General features: G+C 36.9%; 1 protein-coding gene across 5 annotated transcripts in view; it reads right to left on the bottom strand.

Moving 5' to 3' along the window:
- Positions 1-406: 406 nt before the first annotated feature.
- SMAD4 (SMAD family member 4) overlaps positions 407-26,932 on the bottom strand; it is a 62,150-nt gene continuing 35,624 nt past the window's right edge. For 3 of the 5 annotated variants that reach the window (XM_060613877.3, XM_060613878.3, XM_078435226.1), the window contains exons 9-12: positions 20,406-20,589; positions 18,933-19,101; positions 8,532-8,670; positions 407-7,045 (exon numbers count right to left, since the gene is read on the bottom strand). In XM_060613877.3, coding sequence (XP_060469860.1) covers positions 6,834-7,045; positions 8,532-8,670; positions 18,933-19,101; positions 20,406-20,589 — 704 coding nt within the window. In that variant the 3' untranslated portion in view covers positions 407-6,833. Of the gene's footprint in view, positions 7,046-7,890; positions 8,004-8,531; positions 8,671-16,523; positions 17,360-18,932; positions 19,102-20,405; positions 20,590-26,932 lie in introns of those variants that run through there. The other 2 variants (XM_078435227.2, XM_060613880.3) reach the window with 2 other exon arrangements.

Genomic DNA, 26,932 nt, shown 5'->3' with positions numbered 1-26,932 from the left:
CATAGAGCCACCTTATCTGACCCCCTCCCCGCTACCTTGACCCCCATTTCACAGAAGAGGCAGCTGGGGGGGAAGGGAGAAACAGCTTTCCTTAATCCTTAGATGGGCGATGACAGGGTCTCTAGTTTTCAGTGTCCCCCTCTCCCTTAAGCGTCTTGGTTCTCATAATCCTCTAACATCCACCTCTTCTACTGCCATCTCTCCACCCTCGCCTTTTAGAAATGAGAAGAGAATGGGGACTGTTCTTCCGTGGGCATATCTGAAATGCTGTATTTTCCATTTCAACGGTCACAAAGCAGCGAAGGCAAACTGTTGTCCTCAAGTTTGAGAATTCTCTAAGTGATCAGGAACTCTTTTCAGATTCAAGACATCCACAAGCTTAAGAAAAAGAATGAGCACATAATGATTTAATTGGCTTTCTCTTTTAATCAAAAACATACTTTGTTACAGAGTTCTCAGGAAAGGTTCAACTATTTCTTAGCCACAGACTTCAACCAGGCAAAAGTATACAGAAAGCCACAAAGGAACTACCGGAGCTTTAGCTGACCAGTTTTCCCAAAAGCAGAAGCTAAGTGTGGCTCTTCTCTGGGTTTTGGCATAGCTGCATTCCTCTGATTTTAGGGGAGGAGACAGAGTTGGGAAATACCATGACCAAATAAGTCCCCACCCCACAGTCACTTCCTCCAATGGTTCAGCAGCCCACCAGGTTTTTATCATCTACAAGCATTCACACTTTTCCCTTAAATCACATGTCCAAGGCATTGGCCAGAACCCAATATGTGGAGGAAGTCTGTCAACTCCATGTTTAGCCTTTCAACCAATCCAAGCCCATGAGTCCTTCTATCAATGACAAGCAGCCATAGCAACAGCAGTTGGTTTCATCCCTTCCTCTCCAGCTATCACAGAGCTGGCCTCTACCAGGACTCCCCAACCCCCCACCCTTAACCCACCCCCAAGGAAGGTCCTCAAGGTCCTTGAAAAAGACAAGTTCATTAATGATACTCATCTAAGAATAGGCCAGAAAAGTACTCTGAAAGGAATGCTCCACCCAAAAGTATTCTAATCAAAATGGACCCAACAAGAGCCAAGAATAAAGTGAATGATCATCCACTGGTATGGTTTTCTTCTATCATATGAACCATTTTAATTGATGTGGTTCAGAGGAATTCCCCTGTTTTCAACTTATAAAAGAGATAAGAAACCAAAGACCAGAAGTAATGACCTCTAATATCATTAGGCATTTACATAAGTTTTCAATTTCATTTTAGTTGAAAAAAAATCACCAGCACACAGCATTAAGAGGATGCTGTCACACACACACCAGCCCAAAAGGTAGAATGCCATGACTCAAAAAAAAAAAGCCTTAAGAAACCTTTAATCTAGATGATGGGAAAAGAGAATGAAGGCTTTTCCCCTCCTCTCAGTTTGTTTTTTTTTTTTTTTTCTTTTTCTAAGTATTTATTGCAAGGTGGTGCTAGGCCTTTGGTTAAATTTAAGTCTCAAGGACATACTATGTAACTTCTTGTCCATTGGAGAATAGTAATAAAATATCAAGCCTAATCTCATTTGAATAACATGGAAATAAGTAAAAAGCCCCTTCAAACAGCAGAGCAAAACTAAGGAAGAAATCAAAAACTGCTGCGAGGTAGGCAAGGTCACTTAAATTTCGGAGCTAGAACACATCTAGTCCAACTCCCTCATTTTACAGATGAGGCAACTGAGGCCCAGAGAAGGGAAATGACCTGCTCAAGGTCATACATCAAATCAGTGGCAGAGTGCAAACCAGAGTGTACCTGGTGCCAGCCCAGAGCCACCAGTTTTAGGCTGAATAAGAACATGGGCTCTGAGACTTATTGTGAAAGCATCTTAAATACACTGAAAACTATCCACATCAATAGACAGAAATGATTGTCTTCACCTCAGTCCTTCCTATGAAAGACAGAGGGAGAGAGGGAGAGAGGGAGAGAGGGAGGGAGGGAGGGAGGGAGAGGGGGCAGGGAGGAAAATGCTTCATTCATTCATTCAAGTCTGATGTTAAAATCCCTGAAAACATTAGCAATTACTTTAGCTACTCCTTGGGGCAGGATATCAGACCCTCAATTCTCATAAAGGCACCTATAGGTCAAAAATATCTGTAGAGAAGGAAAGCCCCAAGATAGGACCCAAAAGGGGACACCAAAACAAAACAAAAACAACCCTCTCATTTCCTAAGGTTTGTTTTTTGTTGTTCATTTAGGATTTTTTTTTTTTTTTTTTTTTTTTGCTGGTATCCTCTAGGCAAGGCATGCCTCTGACTACTGATGATAGTTTAGTAACCCCTGTAACCCCAGTTTTTGTACGAGCAGCACTGAGATGGAAGCAACAAAATCTTTCAAAATCTTTCAAAGGCGGAAAATATGAATCTGACCCACTTCTCCCTATTTCAACTACCTGAACTCAGCAAAGAATCAGGAAACATTCTAAGCAGTCAAACAGATGTCAGACACCAAAGCACTGAAGGCCTTTTCAATACTTTACAGGAAAGTTTCTTGGGACCTGTCCCAATTTGTCCTTGTGTTTTAAAGGTAGTTCTAAGTCTGGTTATCTGGGTTTCTTGCCCAAGCAGTTGGAAAAACGAATCAGAAAGCGAAGAAGAAACTACAAGGGGAGCTACACACGAAGTGACCTCTCAGAAAGGGAGGATACTGAAAGGTACTGTGTAAAAAAGAAAAAAAGGTAAACATTCAAAACCATAGCAGTCTGCAAAACCTTAGCAGCCCCTGACATCCAAAGACAGGTTGGCACACACAAAAAAACACTGTATCTAGTATGTTCTCTGATATACACATTAATAACTCCATCCCCAAAATGGCTAAAATAAAAAGGCTTACTGCTTAAATAAGGCAAGTCTGGGTAATGCAGAAAATTCCATTCCACAGTGACAGCAGATAAACAAGATCAACAGCTGGAAGCACTGGCACAAGTGCTTAGGGACAAGGCCAAGCCGAGGATGCTTCTGTGAATGCGGCCACTAACCATATACATCCTTCCTGATCCATCCTGGGAGAAGTTACCTAGTTGTCAGAAAAAAATGGAAAGGCTTGCACAAAAGATTCTCAGAGCCTCTTTTCTGTAATCTTTGCAAAGCAGAATTTAGGCAACTATTCACAGAGAGCTACCTGTGACAAGATGAGGTCTGCCTTTAGAAAGAAAAAAAAAGCATTTCCTTCCCTCTAACCCCCTCTCACAGAGTTACTATAAAGATCAAGCGAAATAGTGTAGTAAGGAGTTTTGAAAACTGGAAGAAAAAAACAGCATTTCTTCATGCTATTATCTGCTAGTCTTAGCCAAGCCCCCTCTACAAAAAAATTAAGTGATTTTGCAGATAATTGCTTTCATTTACCTTAGTAACCTAAAATTCATCATCTTCCCAATCTGCTAGCGTTGAATAAAATGCCAGTAAAATGACTTAATGATGAGGAGAACTATAGAAACTATCACCAAAAAGGATTCTGCCCTAGTCAGAATAAAACTGCTTCTTCCAAAAGGCTCTAAAAAAGATCTGAACTAATCTAATTTTGCATAATAGCTAGTGAGTAACTATTAACCAGTTACCACCAAACCACAAGTAGAAATATTTCACCTTATATTCCTTAACCTCCATATATGCATGAGGAGCACCATGGGACAATGTAAAATTTCCCTTTTCCAGATGGGCATAGTCAAAAAGATACCTGCAATAAACTTGTAAAAGTAAGATGTTTACCATCTGGAAGACAGGATATTTTATTTTACCTTCAAAATTTCTATTACAAATACCCCCCTTTATACCACACCCTTCCCCCACAAAAATGGATTTTTAACTTTGAAATACAACACAGCTAACATGTATTCAGTTTCCTTGGATAATTCGAGGATGGTAATCCTTAAACTAGACCACCCAACCTGTGAACCTACAATGACTACAGGAAGGATGGGACAAGAGACCTATTTGGTGGGTAGGTCGATACAAATGAGCAGTGTTTCTAGAAAAACAAGGTTCTATGGCAGTGATTTATTATCATTATCTTTGTATACCAGGGGTAGCACACTATAAAAAATGAGATAGGGCATATCCCTCAAAAGAATCTACTCCCTGGAAAATAAAGGCAACACCATTTTAGGATTCCCTTTGATAACGCACTGAAAGGCACTGGACCAAAGTGGAATGGCCTCATACTGGATTAGAAGGGTACTTGGTTCAACTCTCAATTCAGCTTGCACTGAAGCTCAACATTTTGAGATATGAAATAGCTGGAGAAAATCTACCCGGAACCATATCCTCAAAATAATCAGAGTCTGAGAACTGCAGAAACTATTCTACCCTAAAGTAGCCATAAAATTTTAAACCTAGTGATTCTTGAGTCTTACTCATCAAAGATGACTATCTCTAAGAAATGGAAATACTGTTTAACAACTAAGCTCTCAAAAATAACTGATCATGAACATACTAGATGTTTTCTCAGAAGCATAGACTGAATCTAGGTACAAACATAAAGCAATTAACAACTAGAAGTAATGCTACATACTGGTAGTTAACATTATGGCTCTTAGTAGAAAGAAACCAAGACAGGTGGCTTGGCCTCAAAGAAAGACTTTTTTAGCAAATATTTCCACACACTTTCCCCAGACGATTAAACAGGAAAACCTTCCTTAAAGGAGAAAAGGAGGCAACGGATTATATCACAGCATGCTAATCAAATGATCCTAATCAAATAATCTGGATTTAAAAAATCGCTCATCACTCCTATTCTTCATTCACAGTAAAATGGACCTAAAGTCAGCAATTTCTAGAGAATGAAGATCTTTTTTTAAAAAATCTGCCAATAAAACTTAAATCACCAAACTTTTACAGATTAAAATTTGGTCTTTAACAAAAGTATCCGTGAGTACTCAAGAGTTCAAATGAGCTTGGCAGAGAAAATATTTTAAAACAAAACAAAACAAAAAATGTAGCTTGGATCCAGATCTATGTTTAAATCACAATAAGCAAACTCAGTGGTTCTCCTAGGATGATCTTACGAAGACGACCTTCTGAGCAAGGAAGTAGAAGACTTACTCGTTCAAGTCATTTAAGGATGACTATTCTAAGTGTTTCTCAAATCTCATACTTGTAACACACCTTCAAGAATCTTATTACACCTAAGAAGGCCCTCCAAGCAAAACATAAAAGCATCTGAAAGATAATCCTTGGTTTTATTTCACACTATTTTATCCTGTAGACAACCTATTTACCTTGTAGACAATCAGGCCTATTTTGCTACAGTAAAATAAAAGCTAAAACAAAATAAAACAAAACAAAACAAAAAAACCCCAACCAACTCTACACTCGATACATAATGTCCGTGGGGAAGTCCTGGCAGAGTGTGAAGGAAACCAAAGCTGTCCAATAGCACTGGCTGTTGCCTGTCATTTAGTAGAAGGTATCTTGCTTCTGAGGTTCAACTCAAAAGTGCAAAAGAAAACAAAACTTAAAAATCAAACCTAGAATTCAACTTTGTATGTTGAGATTCGGTTTTATTTAGGCTACTAGCTAAGTAAAAAGCATACATATTGTGTCTGTGGTACAGTCAATACATTTGCAACTTTTCTACTTAAATTCTCTATACAAAGTCACTGCCAATTAATATGATCATTGATGGCAAAGGGCTTAGAATAACCAAAAGGTATAAAAAAGTTTGCAGTCTTGCCCCAAGATACAAAAACTGAATTTTAAACAATGTCAAAACATACATGATTTAAACAGTATACGAAAAAAAAAAGTCACACATCAAATCAAGTACAAAAATATCCAAACTAGCTATTATGAACTGTAATGTTTCCATTATTCTGCACAGTATTTAACATAGAATTTAGCAGTTTCCAAAATACTCACTTAGTTTAAGCATTGCCACTTTTGCAGAATGGTGAGATATTAGGTGAAGTGACACTGCCTTTAGTGTTTTTAAAAATACAAAACCTTTCCTTATGAATTAATGAAGGAAAGAAATTCCTCTTCTAGGCTCCGCAGTGACCACCTTGTGCCTAGAAATATAAAAGAATATATCTACTGTATAACAGGGCAAAAGAATATTTCTTGACAAATAGTTACCCTGAACAGGGATAACAAGTGTAAATTTTAAATGGTGTATTTTTGTGGGTGATTTTAAGGAATTCCCAGTATACACACAGATTAGTGTTTTGCCTTGGCAAAAATAAAACTGAAGTTGCAAGACCATCTGAATTGAAATCGTCTTCACTCGTTTTAACTTGCAAAAAAATATTTTGGATAAAAGGTTATATAATACATTATTATCTTATTTTTTAAACACAGAGTGAAGTTGCTCTTGGTAAAATTAACTCACCCACATGGCACAATATTTTGGAGTAAAGTATGTTCAATAATAACAACTTGCACACAAAATAACATAGGTGAATTAACTTTGAGAACTTCTCTCCTGTAAAATCAGCAATATTGAATTTATTCTGTAGAATAACACATGTATCAATGTTCTGCATATAAAAGGCTCTAAGACATTTTAAAGGGCTAAATTTTCCAGCACTGGAATGATTCCTTCATACATAACTGGTAAAGATTTAGTAAGAATGTGTTTTTCCCGATCTTCAAGCTCTGAGCCATGCCTGAAAAGTTCTAAGTAGGAAAAAAAATTGTTTTAATCCAGTTTCTGTCTGCTAGGAGCAAGGCAGCAAACACACTTTTCAACCCTTTATGAAAAAAGCAGAACAAAAGTGAAATATATCTTCAGATTATAAACAGGATTGTATTTTATAGTCCACCATCCTGACAATGTTAAGGGCCCCAACAGTGAAAGACCTCAGTCTAAAGGCTGTGGGTCAGCAATCGGCATGGTATGAAGCACTTCATCTAAGAGCTGGAGGGCCCGGTGTAAGTGAATCTCGATCCAGCAAGGCGTTTCTTTGATGCTCTGTCTTGGGTAATCCGGTCCCCAGCCCTTCACAAAACTCATCCTGAGTATGCACAAACGGCGAAGGTCATCGACACCAATGCCGGCAGCGGCTGACAAACCTAACAGAAAAGATTTGGAAGACGTCAGAGGGACAGGCTGATCTCTTCCATCCTCCCTACACCTTATCAATAAAGTGACCAGCTTTCTTTACTTCATTCTCCCCAGCATATAACTTCTCTGTCAAAGTGCCAAGAAGTTAAGTGTAGATCTACGCTTTATCAACAGGGACTGAAAACTTTTGGTTAAGACAATTCACATTCCACAGGAGTCTTCTAGCTACCAGCAATTATAAAGTAAATTACCACAATCCACCAACACCCCACCTATTTTTCTCTTTAGAAGGAGAGGTGAAGGTGAAAAAATAACTTGTTTTTAAGAGGTAGCACATGTCCACAGGTTGGTTCTAAGAACCTTACTGTCTGTCTAAACAGCCTGGTTCAATGAAAGACATGACTAATAACGAGACAGTTAATAGTCCTGGTTCCACTAAGACTTCTTGGATGACCCAGATGATGTCTGTCTCTCAATTTCACAGTGTAACAGAGGTACCGTGCAATTACTCAATGGGGGCAGTAGATAAGAATGAGAAATTTAATAATAATTCTGGCCTCTTTAGTAAAAGCATGTTTATAACATCAACACTAGCAAATTAATGGTTTAGGTGCTCAAATTTTTTAAAAAGTCAAATTCTCTAAGGGAATATGCCTCATCTACCTCTACACTGTAAACTCCTGAACATAAGTCACAAAGGAGATTCTGCATCTAATTTTCCAGTCAGAACATACAGTCATATAGTCAGTCTCCATTCATCAATATCACAGTGAAACTAGTGGGAGGAGTCTGCATGTGCTGTACAGAAACCTGCAGGGCCGCTGCAGTTTCTTAGCCAGTGTGATTTGCTTACCACACTGAAGAGGTTAAGAACAGGGGTTGAATGAATCACTAGTTATGCCTTCAGACGTGGAAGATGGGTGCCACGTGTTTCCATCATAAAAGTCTATAGTCAGGAGTTTAACTCTGCAGTAAAAAATTCCCCATCAGTGTGAAACCTGGCACACAGTTCAATTTTACCCTAAAATTAAAAAAAAGTCTACAAGTTATCAAAATACCACCCTTACGTAAGTTTTCTCTCCATGCTTAGCGTACTTAAAAAAAAATTTGGAGAGGTACCTAATTCTGAACTTGAAATATGCTCTCCTTCTAGAATAAAGCCAAGCACATTGGTGATTACAACCCACCCTTGCTGGTGAGGCAGGAATTAAAAGCATCAACAAAAAAACAGGAGATTGATCAATATAATCTAACAATAACCCCCTTTCTCCTTTATCCCATACTCCCTTTTTGATACAAAAAGAATGAAGACAGTGTCCTAGACAAAGGACAACTATTACAGAAAAACAGTTTTTTACTAATTCAAAAATGTTATCATCCCAGTAAAAGAACACTTTAGTTTCCATTATTGCCTGAAGTAACTAATCAGCTGAGTGAATCAAGATAAAGTGCCAACTACTACACTTGACAACAAAGTATCAAAAGCATACTTACTGATAGCTGGAGCTATTCCACCTACTGATCCAGGGCCAGGGATGTTTCCTGCCACGGCGGCGGCCTGCGCAGCGGCTGCAGCTTGAGCAGTGGCCGCCTGCTGCTGCATCTGCCGATGACACTGACGCAAATCAAAGACCTTTAAACAAAAAGTGCAAGTTCAATGCTATGAGTCCATCAGAAGAGATTCTACCACACATCAAAAGCCAATGCAAAATCTATTTAAAGCTCATAGCTTCATTTAGCACTCAGAATAATTAATTTAAAAACCTAAGTTTTTATGTCGATTACAGCTGGTGGTTAGAGAAGGGGACTGGAACTCAGCCTAAAGGTACACTTCACTATCAGCAGGGCTTGGGCTGCCACCGGCCTCTCCAGCCTTTATCTAGCTCAGCAAGGGTCAGTCACATTGTCCTTGTGAACAACCACCACTTGCATAAAATAAACCACCCTTTCGTAACCAAACTGCTGAGAGTTCTCTTTAGGCTGAACTGATTGATGGCCTTGGTCACAGGGCCAACTTCTTTACCATTCTAGCTACTTGGAGGTGTGTAATAAATGGCACTGTCGCAATTTAAGAAAGAATCTATATTTTTTAGAGATGTATGCTTTAGTACACAGGAGCAAATTCACATAACATTCAGGACTTGTTTCAAAATACTTAAGAAATAAAGGAAAAAACGACAGCTCAAGCAAATGTAAAATGTTAACAACGACTGAATCTCAGTGATGGGTACACAGGATTTCATTAAACTACTTTTTCTCTGCTTTTCTGTATGTTTGATAATGCTCATCATTTAAAAAAAAGTTCAGCTTTGAATTCTGTCACTAATTAATTACATGGGCTAAATTAAATTTCTTAACCTCTCTAGAGTCTCAACTTACTTATCTATAAAATGGGAATGCTAAGTGTACATGCTTTTTCATAGAGTTTGTAAACTTGGCATAATATACATTAAGCTGTCAATAAATGTTACCTAATATTTTGGTTCTGGCCTCCCCTGCACCATTTACCTTTCAGGATGAGTTAAGGAGTTCCTAAGTAATCTCCGGGTGGTTTATCAGCCACACCAAGGGTTGGTTATGGGGATTGCCACTTTTACCCTTATCCTTATGAAAGTACTGACATGCTCTTTAAGTAAGCAACAGATTATGAATGATAAGCCATATCATCTTTCTAGTAAAAAACCAACTTCCTAAAATAATGTATTTGCTTTTAAAAAAAGCACTGAACAATCAGCAAACAGAGTGGTCATCTACAGAAGCTGTGGGAAAGGAAGACAAGGACAGAGTAGAAACAGGCTGTTCAATGCAAACTTTAATTTCAGAACCATGTGATTATATTCCTTATTCAGAGTAAATTAAATTTTTAATAAGTCCTCTTAGTATGCACAAAACCCAAATATGAGCAAGCATAATTATCCTTGGCAAGAAAAGAAAAGATCAAATAATGCATAACATATGACTTTCTCAGATAAACAACAGGTTTAGAGCCCAAACCACCAATTTTCAGATGCCTAAAAAAGAAATTATGATTGTCTTTAATCATGGTATCTGGTACTAAAAAATAAGAACACACACGAACAATAAACACAACAATCCTCTCAAAATAGCAAATCACATTTCTATTTACTTACTTCTCTATTCAATGCCTATCTTCTGGCATCAATAAAGGACAAAACTTAAACTATCTCATTTTCTGAAGAGGTATGAATTTGTCAAATATATAGGTATGTAATATCCGGCCAAACTATAAGTTCCAAAAGACTTCAGGACAGAAAGCATGGCAGAGTTAGGTCTGAAAATGAGAAATTCCACTATGCCCAGAACAGAAACCACTGTTTTTTCAAGATTTCTGAAGAGTCCATTAGATTCTGAACTTTTCCACTGGGCTATGACCTCTCAGAAGACATTATGCAGCACAGCACAAAGCAGGAACTCAAATATTTGAAAAGCCAAATAGCTCTACAACCACTTTTTTTTTTAAGAAAGAAATTAATAAAACTTTTTATTTTAGAGCCGTTTTAGGTTCATGCTAAAATGAGCAGAAAGTAAAGAGAGTTGCCTGTCCCTACTCAAGTACTACTCAAGTACAACCTCCTCCAGCCCAGTGGTACATTTGTTACAGTCAATAAACCTACCAAAGTCATAGTTTACTTAAGGTTTCACTCTTGATTTTGTACATTTTAATGGGACTGGACAAATGTATGATGACATGTATCCAACACCTGAGTACCATACAGAGTAGTGTGAATGCCCTACAAATCCTCTGTGCTCTATTTATCCTTCCCTCCTTGCTCATCCCTGGAAACCACTGATCTTCTTACTGTCTCCATATTTCTGACCTTCCCAGAATGTCATGTAGTTAGAATCACAGAGTATGTAGCCTTTTCATATTGACTTCTTTCACTAAGTAATATGCATATAAGATTCCTATATGTCTTCTCATGGCTTGATAGCTCATGTTTTCTTAGGGCTGAACGATATTCCATTGTGTGAATGTACCACAGTTTATCCATTCACCTACTGAAGAATATCTTGGCTGCTTCCAAGTTTGGGCAATTATTAAATTAGTAAATTAGTAAATTATTAAAGCTGCTATAAACATCCCAGTGCATGTTTCCGTGTGGGCATACGTTTTTAATTTACTTGGGTAAACACCAAGGACTCTGATTGTTGGATGATATGGTAAGAGTATGTTTAACTATGTAAGAAACTACCAACTGTCTTCCAAAGTGGCTGTACCATTATGCATTCCCACCAGCAATAAATGCGAGTTCCTGTTGCTCCACATCCTTGTTAGCATTTGGGGTTGTCAGCATTTTAGATTTTGGCCATTCCACTAGGTATATAATGGTATCTCATTGTTTTAATTTGCAATTCCCTAATAAAATATAGGGAACATATATATATGATATACATACATGTATATACATATATACATATATATATATGATATACATATGCTATCTGTATATCTTCTTCAGTGAGGCATTTATTCATGTCTTTTACATATTAAAAACATTTTTAATGTTTATTTATTTTTGAAGGGAGGGGGCAGAGCACGAGTGTGGGGGGAGGGCAGAGAGAGAGGGAGACACAGAATCCAAAGCAGGCTCCAGGCTCCAAGCTGTCAGCACAGAGCCCGATGTGGGGTTCAAACCCACGAACCACAAGATCATGACCTGAGCTGAAGTCGGATGCTCAGCCAACTGAGCCACCCAGGCACCCCTACACATTTTTTAAAATATTTATTTTGAGGAGGGGGGGGAGGGAGGGAGAGAGGGAGAGGGAGAGGGAGAGGGAGAGAGAGAGGGAGAGGGAGGGAGAGAGAGAGGGAGAGGGAGAGAGAGAGAGAGCGAGAGCGAGAGAGAGAGCACCCACTCAAGTGGGGGAGGGGCAGAGAGAGAGGGAGAGAGAAAATCCCAAGCAGGCTCTGCGGCAATGCGGGGCTAAAACTCACCAACCATGAGATCACGACCTGAGCCAGTATCAAGAGTCGGATGCTTCACTGACTGAGCCTACCCAGGCACCCCCTGCACATTCAAAAAATCAGGTTGTTTTCTTATTGCTGAGTTTTAAAAGTTTTCTACATTTTAGATAACAATCCTTTATCAGATGTGTCTTTTGTAAATATTTTCTCCCAGTCTGTGACTTATCTTCTCATTTGCTTGACAAACTTTCACAGTTTTTAATTTTAATGAAGTGCAACCTATCAATTGTTTTTCATGGGGCACTTCTGGTGTCATACCTAAAGTCACCACCACACCCAAGGTCATCTACATTTTCTCTAATGTTCTCTTCTAGGAGTTTCATAGTTTTGTGTTTTACACTTCGCTCTTTACAACCAAAAAAAAAATTTTTTAAAACATCATTAACCAAGTATGGTACCTGTATAGTCTTACTGTCCAGGAGCAGGGAATATACCTTATAAATTCCTAGGGTTCAAATATGCTCTCAATGTACCCTCACCCCCATCATGAATCATTAAAAATAGCCAAAAGATCTTCACACACAGTTCCTTACAATGTTGTAAACAATCACAATTATGAATGTCTTAGCCTAAATCTATGCTAACACCAGCTACACATCATTATAGGTAACCACAAAAAAATGAAATTTTATAATATTATCACTTTTATCTGCAGATGTAGAAATTATTTATTCAGCACTTCAGCAAATCCTTCCAGAGTAGATTTATGTAATTAAAGCATTCAAACCAGAACACTTCTAATTACTGGCTATACTGCCAGTAACTGAAACCTAACTAAAACCTGGGTTGCCTCTCTACTACTGTATCTGATCCATTAAACCGTAACAGATTTTATCTGTTCTACTGGATGCTAAAATTAAGGCTACCATTGAAATGTGACCATCTTCCTTTCAGAATCGGAGTTATTAATAAAGACAATTCAGAGGAATCAAAGTTTAAATATCCTTTTGGGCTCAGATCCAGGAGATATTTCTGATCACCACTGCTGACCTAATCAACTCCCTTCCTTCCATTTATTTAAGCACGCTTCCTGTGGTTACTCTCATATAAATTTATTACAAACCTATTACTTAAAGCTCAATGTCAACATCTTCAGAATACTTTCAACCAGGAGTCAAATTTTGACATTTTTCTATTATAAGGCTTAATTACAACACTCTCAGTTAGAATCAACACCAAGAAATAGCAACCCAGAAAGAGAAAGGGAATTGTGTTGTATATTGGGCATGTGAACATAAGACTTCATTAAAAATTTGCTAAGTTACCTGATCTGGAGGTAAGAATCACAATACATCGTAATTGGGAAATCAACGTAAGTGGGGATCATAATAATCTTCAACCTAGCCTACCTATGGTTTAGAAGCCTCCCCTAGCATTTATGTGTTCAAAACCAAATCTGACTCAACATCATCAGGGAAATGCAAATCAATAACCATCACAATGAGATAACACTCTACACCCATTAGGATGGCTAAAATACAAAAGATAGATAATAAGTGTTGATGAGACTGTGGAGAAATTGAAAGCTTCCCACACTGCTGATCAGAATGTAAAACAGTTTAAGTCACTCTGGAAAACAGTTTGGGAGTCCCTCAAAATGTTACGCAGAGTTACCTAATGATCCCGCAATACCTCTCTTAGGTATATACCCAAGAGAAATGAGGACATACATCACATAAGACCTTGTACACTAATGTTTGTAGTAGTATTATTCATAATATAGCCAAAAAATGGAAACTCCTATATCCATCAACTGAAGAATGGATAAATAAGATGTGGTATATGGAATATTATTCTGCCATAAAATGAATGAACTACACATGTCTGCTATGTGGATGAAGCTTGAAACATTATATCTAATGAAAGCAGTCACAGAAAAGGTGCTTGGGTGGCTCAGTGGATTAAATGTCCAACTCTTGATTTCAGCTCAGGTCATAATCTCACAATTCGTGACACTGAGATGTGCGTCAGGCTCTGTGCTGACAGTGCAGAGCCTACTTGGGATTCTCTCTCTCCCCCTCTCTCTGCCTCTCCCCTGCTCATGCATGCATGCTTTCTCTCTCTCAAAATAAACGTTTTAAAAAAAGACAGAAAGAAGTCACAGAAGACCACACTATTCGAATTCATTTATACAAAATGTTCTGAATAGGCAAATCTATAGAGAAAGTAAATTAATGGTTGTTTAGGGCTGAGAGAAATGGGGGATTGAGAAATGATAACTAAAGGGTGCAGGGCTTCTTTGTAGACTGATGAAAATGCTCAAAAATTGATTGTGATGATGGCTGCATAACTATGTGGATATATTTTTAAAAATCACTGAACTGTACAATTTAAATGGACGAATTACATGGTATGTGAATTATATCTCAATATCTTAATAAAGCTATTTATTAAGATATTATCTTAATATCTTAAAATAGCTATTTAATAAAGCTATTAAAAAACCTGACTGCCCAGATAGTGGGATTAAGCCTGGCATCAGCCTTCCGGTGCTGGGTGTGGAGTCTGCTTAAGATTCTCTCTCCCTCTTCCGTTGCCCTTACCCCCCTCGTTCTTCCCGCACATGTGCTCTCTCTCAAAAACAAAACAAAACGGAACAAAACAAAACAAGACATCTTACTTTTGAGAGCAAAACAACAAGGCCACTTAGAACTCAAACATTTGCTTCATTTAAACCTTGTAAAATGACATTTCATTACATCAGATTTTCATGAATGAAAGAGGACTATAATGTCATGAAAGATGAAGGGGGAAAAAATCAACATCTTAGGAGAAAAGAAACTTCACAATTTAGCTCTAGCTTCTTGATTTATAAAATGAAAGAATGGCTCTCCAAACTCATGTTTTCCTCATTTTAATTAAAAAGAGAAAAATGTGTTTGTGTGTGTGTATGCATGTTTGGGGGGATAGGGAGAGGTGTATTCCCAATGTGTGGGTCCTCCTTCCAGAGGTTCATGTTATTTGCATATAACTGACCCCAGTAATATCATCTCTGGTGAGAATCAATAAATCTAAACAGCATTATACAGATCCTCTAGTTATCATTGCCTAAAAAATTAGTAAATTAAGAACATGCCAATAGTTAGACTTAGGGTATATTTGTATGTCCTTCTTTCTAGCTAATAAGATTCTTTTGAAGAACAATAATATGCTTGGTAAACAGAAATCATTCTTTTAAAATCTTAAACAGTTAATATGATAAAAACAGGATATTGTTTTTTACTCCACTAAAATGTCCCACAAGACTGTTATTTATTGTTCACAGCAAAAGCCTTAGATTACTTTGAATATCTATCCATTGACAGTGGTTTATCAAGTGATGATATATCTCATACCTTAGGAGCTTTTCAAGAGCCATTTGTACTAAAACAGAGATGTTACACTTATTTGACAATCCTAAAAAAAATTACTTTAATTGTAGGAGTCTACATTTTTTTAAGCTCAAATGTTTTAAAATGACCCTATATCAAATAAACTCATAACTCTTGTCTGACACATAGTATATAATTAACACATAGTTCCCTGTCCATTTGCTGCAAATTATTCAAGTAACCCAGAGATTTCCAAGTCAAGATGGATGAGTAAGTATACATGAACACTTTTTTCTCTCTGCTATAAGCACATACAAAGGGTAGAACAATTATTAAAGATATATATCCCTTAAGCCAATCATAAAATTCACATAGAAATACAAAGAGTGGTCAATAGTCAATCCTGAGAAAGGACAAAGTTGAAAAACTCATACTTCCCAACTTCAAAACTTACCACAAAGCTAGAGTAATCAAGTCAGAGTAGTACTGTCATAAGGATTATATACGTATGTGTGTGTATGTGTGTGTGTGTGTGTGTGTACATATACGTATATACATATATATGTATGTGTGTATATGTATATATGTGTGTATATATACACATATATACATATATGTATGTATATATATGTACATATGTATAATTGTGTGTGTGTGTATATATATATGTATGTATATATGTATATAAACACAGATATAGCACAGAAATAAGCCTTTACGTTCAAGGTCAACTGAATTTCACCAAAGGTGTCAAGATAATTCATAAGAGAAAACACAGTCTTTTCAACAAATGGTTGCCAGAACTGGATATTCCAATTCAAAAGAATAAAGCTGGATCCCTTCCTTATACCATAAACACAAATTAACTCAAAATGGAGCACAGACCTAAAATAAAGAGCCAAAACTATAAAATACTTAGAAGAAAACATAGAAGTAAATCTTCATGACTTTGGATTAGGTAATAGTTTCTTAGATAAGACGCTGAAGGCAAAAGCTACCAAAGAATAGATAAGTTGAACTACATCAAAATTAAAACCTTTCATGCTGCAAGTCATATCACCAAGAAAGTGAAATGAAGAACAAGCCAAAGAATTGAAGAAAATATACACAAATCATGTATCTTATAAGGGACTGATACCCAAAATATATAAAGAACTCTTATAACCCAGTAACAAAATGACAAAGAACCCAATTTAAAAATGGGCCAAAGATCTGAATAGATATTTCTCCAGAGAAGATATACAAATGGCCAATAAACACATGAAAAGATGTTCAATATTATTATCAATTAGGGCAAATCAAAACCACAATGAGATACTACTTCACATCCACTAAGATGGCTAAAAGAGATAACAAGTGTTGATGAGAATACAGAGAAATTAAAACTCTCATATATACATTGCTGATGGAAATGTAAGATGGCATGGCAACTTGGGAAATAGTCTGTCAATCCATCCAAAAACGCTGAACATAGTTACCTTATAATCCAGCAATTCTACTCCTAGGTATATATCCAAGAAACTGAAAACATACATCTACCTAAAAACCTGTACGTGAATGTTCAGAGCAACATTATTCGCAATAGCCAAAAAATGGAAATAATCCATGTGTCCATCAACTGATGATGGATAAACAAAATCTACAGTGGAGAGCAGGGACTAAAGACAGGAGGTACTTGGGTACAAAGATCAAAAAAAGAAGGTGTAGAGGTTAGTAATTTAACTTCTTAGAATAATAAGGAAAGATACAATAGCCAGGCTCTCTGAGGTCTACAACTGGGCACTTGCCCATAAACCAAGTGCTGGTAAAATACTCTGACAGCTAATTCAGAAATGCACCTAGGAATAAAATTCTTGCCCGTGGCAGAGATAAGCAACAGAAACCTATGCAATAGGAATTAGGCCCTGAGCATACCTGGGGATTGGAACTCAATTTCCTCATGGGACAAAATTCCTCTACCTCCTAAATATAAGAATTGGTTCTGAGATGTGGATCCCAGGGTGCCAGACTAAGGCAAAACTGCCCTATAGGGAGAAGCAATAACAGGGAGGAAAAAAAATAAAAAGAATTAATTCTCTCAAGACAAATTTGCCAACCAATATAAAATAGACTGCAAAGCATACGAGGAAATCCAACACCACTTAAAAATAACAATAAAGCACAAATAACTAAAATTCCTTGTGAAGAAACTGGAAAATGCAAGTGAAGGTAATTCCACCTCCCAGAGACAATTCCTGGTAAGACATTGTACACACCATTGACTTGTGGGTATATATATAAACGAATACAAATATCCTATGTAATGTTTAACAGATCATATTCTATGTATTGTTTAACAACTGACATTTCCACATCATAAATATCCTATCAATAAATGTATTTCAATATTTTATTGTTCTATTCTATTCCATTGTTCTAACAGATCAAAACTATAAATGGTTCTCTACTGTCATGACTTAACATTACTGTTAAATTATTGGAAATTACTGTTAATTTCAGAAGGTGTGATAAATAGCATTGTGATTATGTCTTTTAGAAATATTTATCAATTAGCAATTCGTACGAGAGTATTTTATGAGTGAACTGAAAGAATATTTGGAAATGGCTTTAAATTACTAGAGAAAAAAAAGTAAAGTGGTAAGCACAATAAAGGTTGATAGAATGCTGATAATTGTTGAAGCTGGATGAGGGGTACATGAAGGTTTCTTATTTTCACTCTACTTGATAATATTTAGAAATTTCATTATAAAAAAAAGTTTCATTATATAGATCCCTATATCCTTTAACTGAAAATGAGATATTGGGTTTGTTGTTGTGAGGCAAACAAGCAATTCCATTTCTGTATACACTATTTGACTATATTATTTGTATGTTCAGGAATTTCCTGGAAATAAGTGATGAGTTATACAGTTAATTCCACTAATTTACAATAGCCAACAATGAAGATGCTTAGGATGACTGTACAAAATCTGAAATTAAAAATATATTTAGCCTTTCTAATTCCAACTTTCTTTCAAAAAGAGTGTTTTATGTTATAAACCAAAATTGAAATGGGTTGAATAGGTAATAAATGATAAACACTTCAGGCTTAATATGTAAAACAATATAATATATATCATAATAAACAATAGATAAATGTTCATTTAATGCACAAAATTACATTTAATAACCTGGTATTGAAGAATTTTTCATTTCTCAGGTTCTTAATTTGAAAAGCTATTTATTTTAGAATTCCCCTCCATACAATCCTGAAGATTGGCTAAGATAAAATTCTAGGTCTGAGTTTTACATACTTTATAAATCAAAGGAATACAAATTTGGAGATTTCGCTCAATATTTTCAAGAGCTTGTGTATTACTGTAAAACAAATTTATTAATAAACAAATTTATTAATAAATAATAGGGCATGAATGCAACCATAAAACTCAATAGGCAATAACATCAATAAATGCCCCAGGAAATATGTTTTATACGCAAATATCACTTCTGATTGTTTAATACGTAAAAGACATTTTTCTACTGCCCCCACCTCCATCTCAATTCTTTTAACAATAGAGCTTTCTAAGTCTAAAATATTTGAGTAAGACTGTAACTAACCTTTATATATGCACTTGGGTAGATCTTATGAACAGCATCTCCAGGTGCACGGCCCGCTTCTCTGTCTAAGTAGTAACTCTGCACAAAGACTGCATGGTCGCTAAGGCACCTGACCCAAACATCACCTTCACCTTTACATTCCAGCTGCACACCTTTGCCTATGTGCAACCTTAGGAAGAAAAAGGGAATCACATTTTGTTTGGATAAGTATTTAAAAATAAGTTTTGGTTCAGATTATATTGCACACCCAATATTAAAAAAAAATTTTAAATAAAAGACATTATATTACACCATAACTGAAAGCCATTATTAACATTCTTGTGTATTTCCTTTTTTAAAATATCTTATTCATATAAAATAACGATGAGCATATACATAATGTTTACTACCTGCCGAATACTTAACATAAATCCTCACTTAACCTTTACAATTCAGTAAGGTAGATACCATTAAACCCATTTTATAAATGTTGAAACTAAAGTTTATAAAAGCATATAGTTACACTGTCCAAGTCAACAGCTTCTAGCTACATGTGACTATTTAAATTAAACTAATTATAAAATTCAGTTAATCATATGAACCATATTCTAACTGCTCAATAGCTATGTTTTAATGTAGGCAGTGGCTACTGCAGTGAACAGCACAGATATAAACTATCTTCTTCATTACAGATAATTCTATTAGCATCAGCTTAGAGAGTAATTCACCAAAGTCACATAGCTAGTGATAGAACCATGAGTACATACTTATGCACATATATACTTCCTTAAAGAGTTGAGATCATAAAGTGCCTAAAACTATTATATTTTCCTATAATATTTCATCTTAAGCATTTACATTTGATACATAAACCTTTAATTAACATTTTAATGACTACATAAAAAATGAAAGTTCATCAAAATTTACTTAAGCATTACCCTTTATCATTTTTCCAACATTATAAATAATATTTACAAAAACATCCTCATTTTACATTACTTCCTCTCAACAGATTTGTAGAAATAATATATGATCAGAGGAAATAAAAATTAGTTTTCAAAGTGGATACCAAAAGGTCTAGTTTATTATTCAAAACATAGAAACGTCATTAACTTAAACAAGAATTTTTATTATATCTTAAATAACAAACATCCACAATTATACTGCAGTGCTTACAAATTTTCTGACTTTTTAAGATGATCTTTACTTTTTTGTCTATATTCAAAATCTTGTAAGTCTACATTGAAAAACAGAACTTAGAATACATGACAATGGGGGCGCCTGGGTCGCTCAGTCGGTTAAGCGTTCGACTTCGGCTCAGGTCGTGATCTCACGGCTCCTGAGTTTGAGCCCCACAGAGCCCTGTCTCCCTCTCTCTCTGCCCCCCCCCCCGCTCTCTCTCTCTCAAAAAGTAAATAAACATTAAAAAATTTTGAAGAATAAATGACAATGTACTATATTCAATTTTTAAAATAACTATACAGTCAACAATACCTTGCTCTTTCAATGGCTTCTGTCCTGTGGACATTCGAGAGTTGACCCAAGCAAAAGCGATCTCCTCCAGAAGGGTCCACATATCCATCAACAGTAACAATAGGGCAGCTTGAAGGAACCTTAAATGTCTCTCCAACTTGAACATCCATTTCAAAGTAAGCGATGGAACACCAATACTCAGGAGCTACAGAGGATAAACAAGAGAACACCTACCCATGTAAGATACAAAGCATTCACTTTCACTTAAGACAAAGCTTTTCCTAAAAGAAAGGGTGAAGGGAAGAGACAGGCATTTGAAAAGCACCCAAAAGAATTTGATGAAAATGACAATGTATTAAAAAGTAGGCACTTCCAAGGCACCTGGGGGGGCTCTGACGGTTAAACACCTGACTTCAGCTCAGGACATGATCTCACAGTTTGTGTGTCAGGTTCTGCACTGACAGCTCAGAGCCTGAGCCTACTTGGGATTCTGTATCCCCCTCTGTCTCTCTGCCCCTCCCCTGCTTGTGCTTGCTCTCTCAAAAATAAACAAACATTAAAAAAAAAAAAGTAGACACTTCCATGTCTTCCATTTTTCAGCTCAGTGCCTAGCATTCTTGAAACTGTAGTCATTTTTAAAATCTGGACATTGGTTCTTACCTCAAAGGACACAGCCAACTAGGAATTTAAAGAATGGAAGTAATTAGAATCTAAAATAAATTATTTTATCATAGTGTTTCATTTGGCTGCATATATTTTCTACGTAGTCTAACTTGTATTTTTTTAAAACACACTGACTCTAAGACATATTCCAGGGAAGTGTTCTTAAGTAACATCAATTTATGGCATATTTGTATAGATCCCTAATTGAGAGGGCATAAGCAAGTCAGCCATCCCAGACTAGAGTCAAGGTTAATCACATTCCACTACACAGTTGCTCTGGATAGGAATTCTCAACTGTCTCTTGATTGAAAGGTCGTTTTTGGTGAAGTCAATTGATGTTAACTACTACAATTTTAACTCTGAAGATGTATTCAGTGTATTCATTTAAGCAACGATAAATGATTTAAAATAATTTTAAATGGGATTGGGAAAAAAGGCACTACTTGGTTTGATTTGCAAATATAGTTGATCAAGTATTTCTAATTTTTGTTTGAATACAATTATTAGAGACAACATAAATGGAAATTATTTGGCTTTCCTTTAACTAACAATTTATAGGGTATCTAGGAATTATTCTAATTTTTTTTAATGCTTATTTATTTTTGAGAGAGACAGAGACAGAGACAGAGTGCAAGCAGGGGAGGGGCAGAGAAAGAGGGAGACACAGAACCTGAAACAGGCTCCAGGCTCCGGGCTGTCAGCACAGAGCCCTACATGGGGCTCAAACTCACGAAACCTGAGATCATGACCTGAGCTGAAGTCAGACGCTTAACTGACTGAGCCACCCAGGCACCCCTCTAGAAATTATTCTAGGCATGGCATACAACGGCAATAAACAGGACCGCTACTGTCCCTAATCTCATGGAAATGCAGAGGCAAATAAGGAGATAAATGAGTAAGATGACTCAGGTAATGATAAATACTGTAAAGAAAATAAAATGGGGTGTGGAACAGAAGATGATTGGAAAGAATCCTTCAGGCTAGAGGGCAGGGGTACATCCTATCTGAAAAGATAAACTTTGAAAGACCACGTATTTATGTAAAGACTGTGAGCAGAACACTTCAAGAAGAAAGCAAATGATGTGCTCGCTTCAGCAGCACATATACTAAGAAGAAAGCAAATGCAAAGGCCCTGGAATAAAAAAGGATTTGACTTATTTAAGGGGGAAAAGGCCACTGCCACTTACTAGAGAATGAAAGCTTTCTTTAAAAAAAAAAATTTTTTTTTAACATTTATTCATTTTTGAGAGACAGAGAGAGACAGAGCATGAGCAGGGAAGGGGCAGAGAGAGGGAGACACAGAATCCGAAGCAGGCTCCAGGCTCCAAGCTGTCAGCACAGAGCCCAACACAGGGCTTGAACTCATGAACTGTGAGATCATGATCTGAGCCGAAGTCGGATGCTCAACCAACTAAGTCACCCAGGTGCCCCTGAAAGCTTTCTGCTGATAAACCAATTATTGATCCGCTTCTCAATGCCCTTTATGAACTCTGACTCATCTAAAATTTGCAGCAATAAAACTTTCAACAATCTATAAAGATACTTGGAATGACAAAACAATAGATCTTCTCAAACTCCCAAAATATCTTAAAATGAAGTATGACAGACATTTCAAATATATTTTCAAAAATCTTGTAAAATCTATGTATCTAATTGCTTTTCAAATGTTGTCAAGGGGGTGCCTAGGTGGCTCAGTAGGACTGAGCGTCCAACTTCGGCTCAGGTCACGATCTCGCGGTTCCTGGGTTTGAGCCCCATGTCGGGCTCAGCTCAGAGCCTGGAGCCTGCTTCGGATTCTGTGTCTCTCTCTCTCTCCCTGCCCCTCCCCCCCTCTCACTCTGTCTCTCTGTCTTTCAAAAATAAACATTTAAAACAAAAAACAAAAAAACAAAAATGCTGTCAAGGAAGAAAGTACTTTTCAACTAAGAATTAATAAAACAGACCACATGAAGATGGTGATTCAAAAACTTAACTTGAAATGTTTTGCCACACAGATCAAATCAACTAATCACAAATACTTAAATTTCTTTAAATATGTTTGGTTATCATTAAACTTGAAAAGTAGTGATACACTGAAGTCCCCTCTTAAAAAAACAGTTTGAAATATTTATGAAGTTATTCTTTATAGGAAACATTCCATTATGCTATGAACCAAAAGCCTCAGCAAACGTAACTGGCAGGTATATTGGTTGAAGCTAAAACTAAAGAGGTTGTGTTAAGATAAGTTAACAACATGTTTCAGATTCTGTGTCTCCCTCTCTCTGACCCTCCCCCGTTCATGCTCTGTCTCTCTCTGTCTCAAAAATAAATAAACGTTAAAAAAAAAAAAATTAAAAAAAAAAAAAAAAAGGGGCGCCTGGGTGGCTCAGTCGGTTGGGCGGCCGACTTCGGCTCAGGTCATGATCTCGCGGTCCGTGGGTTTGAGCCCCGCGTCGGGCTCTGTGCTGACAGCTCAGAGCCTGGAGCCTGTTTCAGATTCTGTGTCTCCCTCTCTCTGACCCTCCCCCGTTCATGCTCTGTCTCTCTCTGTCTCAAAAATAAATAAACGTTAAAAAAAAAAAAAAAAAAATTTAAAAAAAAAAAAAAAAAAGATAAGTTAACAACTACCCAATGTTTTGGAAGCAAAAAAAACAGTAACAGCACTTAAAAGAGGTCTTTACACAGTCCACACAGTAAATTCTGTTACAAACAATGCCCAGAAGTCATGAATGTCTATAATGCTCAGTAAAAAATAAGGCGGAAGGACATGCATTTCCTAGTTCATACTGAAGAACACTATCCAGAAGTAAAGTTTCATGGTGAGCAACCTTTTTCCATGAGAGTCAATTTACGGGAGAAAAAGAGAATTGTATAATCTCCATGTTTAAATAAGAAAAAAGATACTTTTATCATCATGAACTGTAATATCTGCAACTGCACTTAAACCTTATTTTATTTCCCAGTTGCCAAAGGGGTTTTCATTTACCTAATTATCTCAGATACCACACAGCAATGATGGTTACATAAAGCTGCATATCTGAATAGGTTTAGTATGAGTTGATCTCCTGCTACTGGGAAGAAGTATTTTAAGAAACTTGAAGTAAACAGAAACTGGCATCAGAACTGCACACCATTGATCAGGGAAGAAAAACGACGATCTGTTAAGAGATTATTAAGGCCTAAGAAAGGAGGAAGGAGGTTACCATCTAGGAGGACAGAGAGAACCAGAGGTAATCTAAGAGGGTTCCAGAGAACTTGGCAGTCCTGGGATACAGTATATAATGTGGAAAACTTTCCACTCTCAATTTGCTAATTGAGTAATAAACAGGAGTAAGGAATAAGAAGCACTCATTAAGACTTTTTAGATCCTGGGGCGCCTGGGTGGCTCACCTGGTTAAGCATCCAACTCTGGATTTTGACTCAGGTCATAATCTTATGGTTTGCGAGTTCAGGCCCCACATTCAGCTCTGTGCTAACAGTGCAGAGCCTACTTAGGATTCTCTCTTTCTCTGCCCTTCCCCTGCTTGTGCTCACACTCTCTCTCTCTTTCAAAATAAATAAACTTAAAAAAAAAAAAAAAAAGACTTTCTAGATCTCTCTTTGCTCTTTTGCTCCAAGGATCAAATGCCATATAAGTGATAAGCCTGCAGCTTCTCAAAACTAGTATTAACAGCAGGATGTAATTAGAGAGAACATTCTTAATATCCCAACAACACCTACCAAGATGGAGTGGGATTATTAACGTGCTTGCTCATTTGATACTTTTAGCTCCTTGTTGCTGAACTAGTGAAGTTGAGCTGGTCTCATGAAGCCTATGGACTGCTCATTACTGGCCAGAGAAAAGGTTTTTATTTATTTATTTTTTAATGTTTACTTATTCTTTGGAGGGGGGGAGGGCAGAGAGAGAGAGAGATGGAGACAGAATCCAAAGCAGGCTCCAGGCTCTGAGCTGTCAGCACAGAGCCCAACGTAGGGCTCAAACCCACAAACTGTGAGATCATGACATGAGCCAAAGTTGGACGCTTAACCAACCGAGCCACCCAGGCGAGAGAAAAGGTTTTTAAAAGACTGAGTTAGCAACCTGAATTTTTTTTTTTACAATATAAGAACTTAGCTAAATATTTTTTATAATGGAGAAATGTATTATAAAGCACAGTTTATCAAATAAATGTTATTCAATTACACTGGGAAATATAAGTCTCCAAGGCATTATCTTCAATTTCTGACAGCAAGTAATTCAAGAAGTTAAAAACTTGGTTAAAGTGCCCAAGAGACTCATTATGAATTATTTCTTTTATTATTTAGATCTGAATGAGATGCCCTAGGAGAATCTTTTATCTACACGTAAAGACTCTCTCTTGAATGGTAGAGAGTTCCAAACTACTAAAATATAACCTGAATTTGGAAATCTGTCAATTTTGAATCCATTTGTGAATTACCAAAACAACTTCAAAGACACTGAGGAAACTCACTTTAATTTGCAATTAATATTTAATTGGATGAATATTAAAGAAAAAGCTTTTGTTTTAAGAAAAAGCAAAAACAAAGTTAATCCATAAAAAAGAAATAAAATGACTAACCTTGCCCAAAATTTTTTTCGACTTAGTTATCAAAGTCAAAGCATAAAAATTATCAAGTATATGGCCTACCTGAAATCCTTAATACCAAGGTAATGACCAATACTAATTATTTTCATTTTCTACAATTTATATTACATCTATGTCTGAAAGCATGTATGTAACTGTCCTCAAAAATCATTTCGCAGGGCTCCTGGGTGGCTCAGTTGGTTAAGTGTCCAACTTTGGCTCAGGTCACAATCTCACAGCTCATGAGTTCAAGCCCAGTGTCGGGCTCTGTGCTGACAGTTCAGGGCCTGGAGCCTGCTTCGGATTCTTGTCTCCCTTGCTCTCTGCCCCTCCCCAGCTCGTACTCTCTCTCAAAATTAAACATTAAAAAATGTTTTAATAAAGAAAAATCATTTCTTAAAAAGATACACTATATTTATTATTGAGGATTTTTAATTATTTCAAATATTTTATATATTCAGAGGTATCTGCTTATTTTCCCTCTTAAAGGTCCTAAGTCTGGGGTAGAACATTTTAGCATTTCTTAGTCAGACCTTAAGGGGCCACATTAACCACACACCTAAAACAAGTATTACTTTGCTTTCTTTTCTTTTTTTTTCCAAATGTTATTTTTGAGAGACAGAGACAGAGACACAGAGAGAGAGAGAGACAGACGGCATGAGTGGGGTAGGGGCAGAGAGAAGGAGACACAGAATCTGAAGCAAGCTCCAGGCTCTGACCTGCCAAGCGCAGAGCCCAATGCAGGGCTCAAACCCACCAACCGTGAGATCATGACCTGAGCTGAAGTTGGACGCTCAACCAACTGAGCCACCCAGGCACCTCACTTTGCTTTCTTTTCTATTCGTTCATGAATCAAGGATAAGAAGTGAACTACCAACTGTAATTTAGTAGAATTAAAAGTACTAGGTAGCAGAGGACACAGGGATTAGGAAAGGCTTCCCAAAAGTGGTGTACTCCAGCTGGATCTTTACAAAGAGTTTGCACAGGGGCACCTGGGAGGCTCAGGGTGTTGAGCATCTGACTCTTGATTGCGGCTCAGGTCATGATCTCACGGTTCATGGGAATGAGCCCCGCACTGGGCTACGTGCTAACAACTCGGAGCCTACTTGGGATTTTCTCTCTCCCTTGCTCTCTGCCCCTCCCTGACTCATGCTCTGTCTCTCTAAATACATACATACATACATACATACATACATACATACATACATAAAAGGAATTTGCCACACACATTTAGGAGCTTAGGAGTATGTGGGTAGGCATCAAGATGGTCCCCAAGGATTCTCACCTCCTGATATTCATATCCGTGTGTTACCCCCTCCT

This window comes from Panthera onca, chromosome D3, assembly GCF_046562875.1.
Source record: "Panthera onca isolate mPanOnc1 chromosome D3, mPanOnc1 haplotype 2, whole genome shotgun sequence".
NCBI classification, from domain to species: Eukaryota; Metazoa; Chordata; class Mammalia; order Carnivora; family Felidae; genus Panthera; species Panthera onca.
The sequence above is the reverse complement of the archived record's forward strand: the minus strand, read 5'-3'. Positions and strand labels throughout refer to the sequence as shown.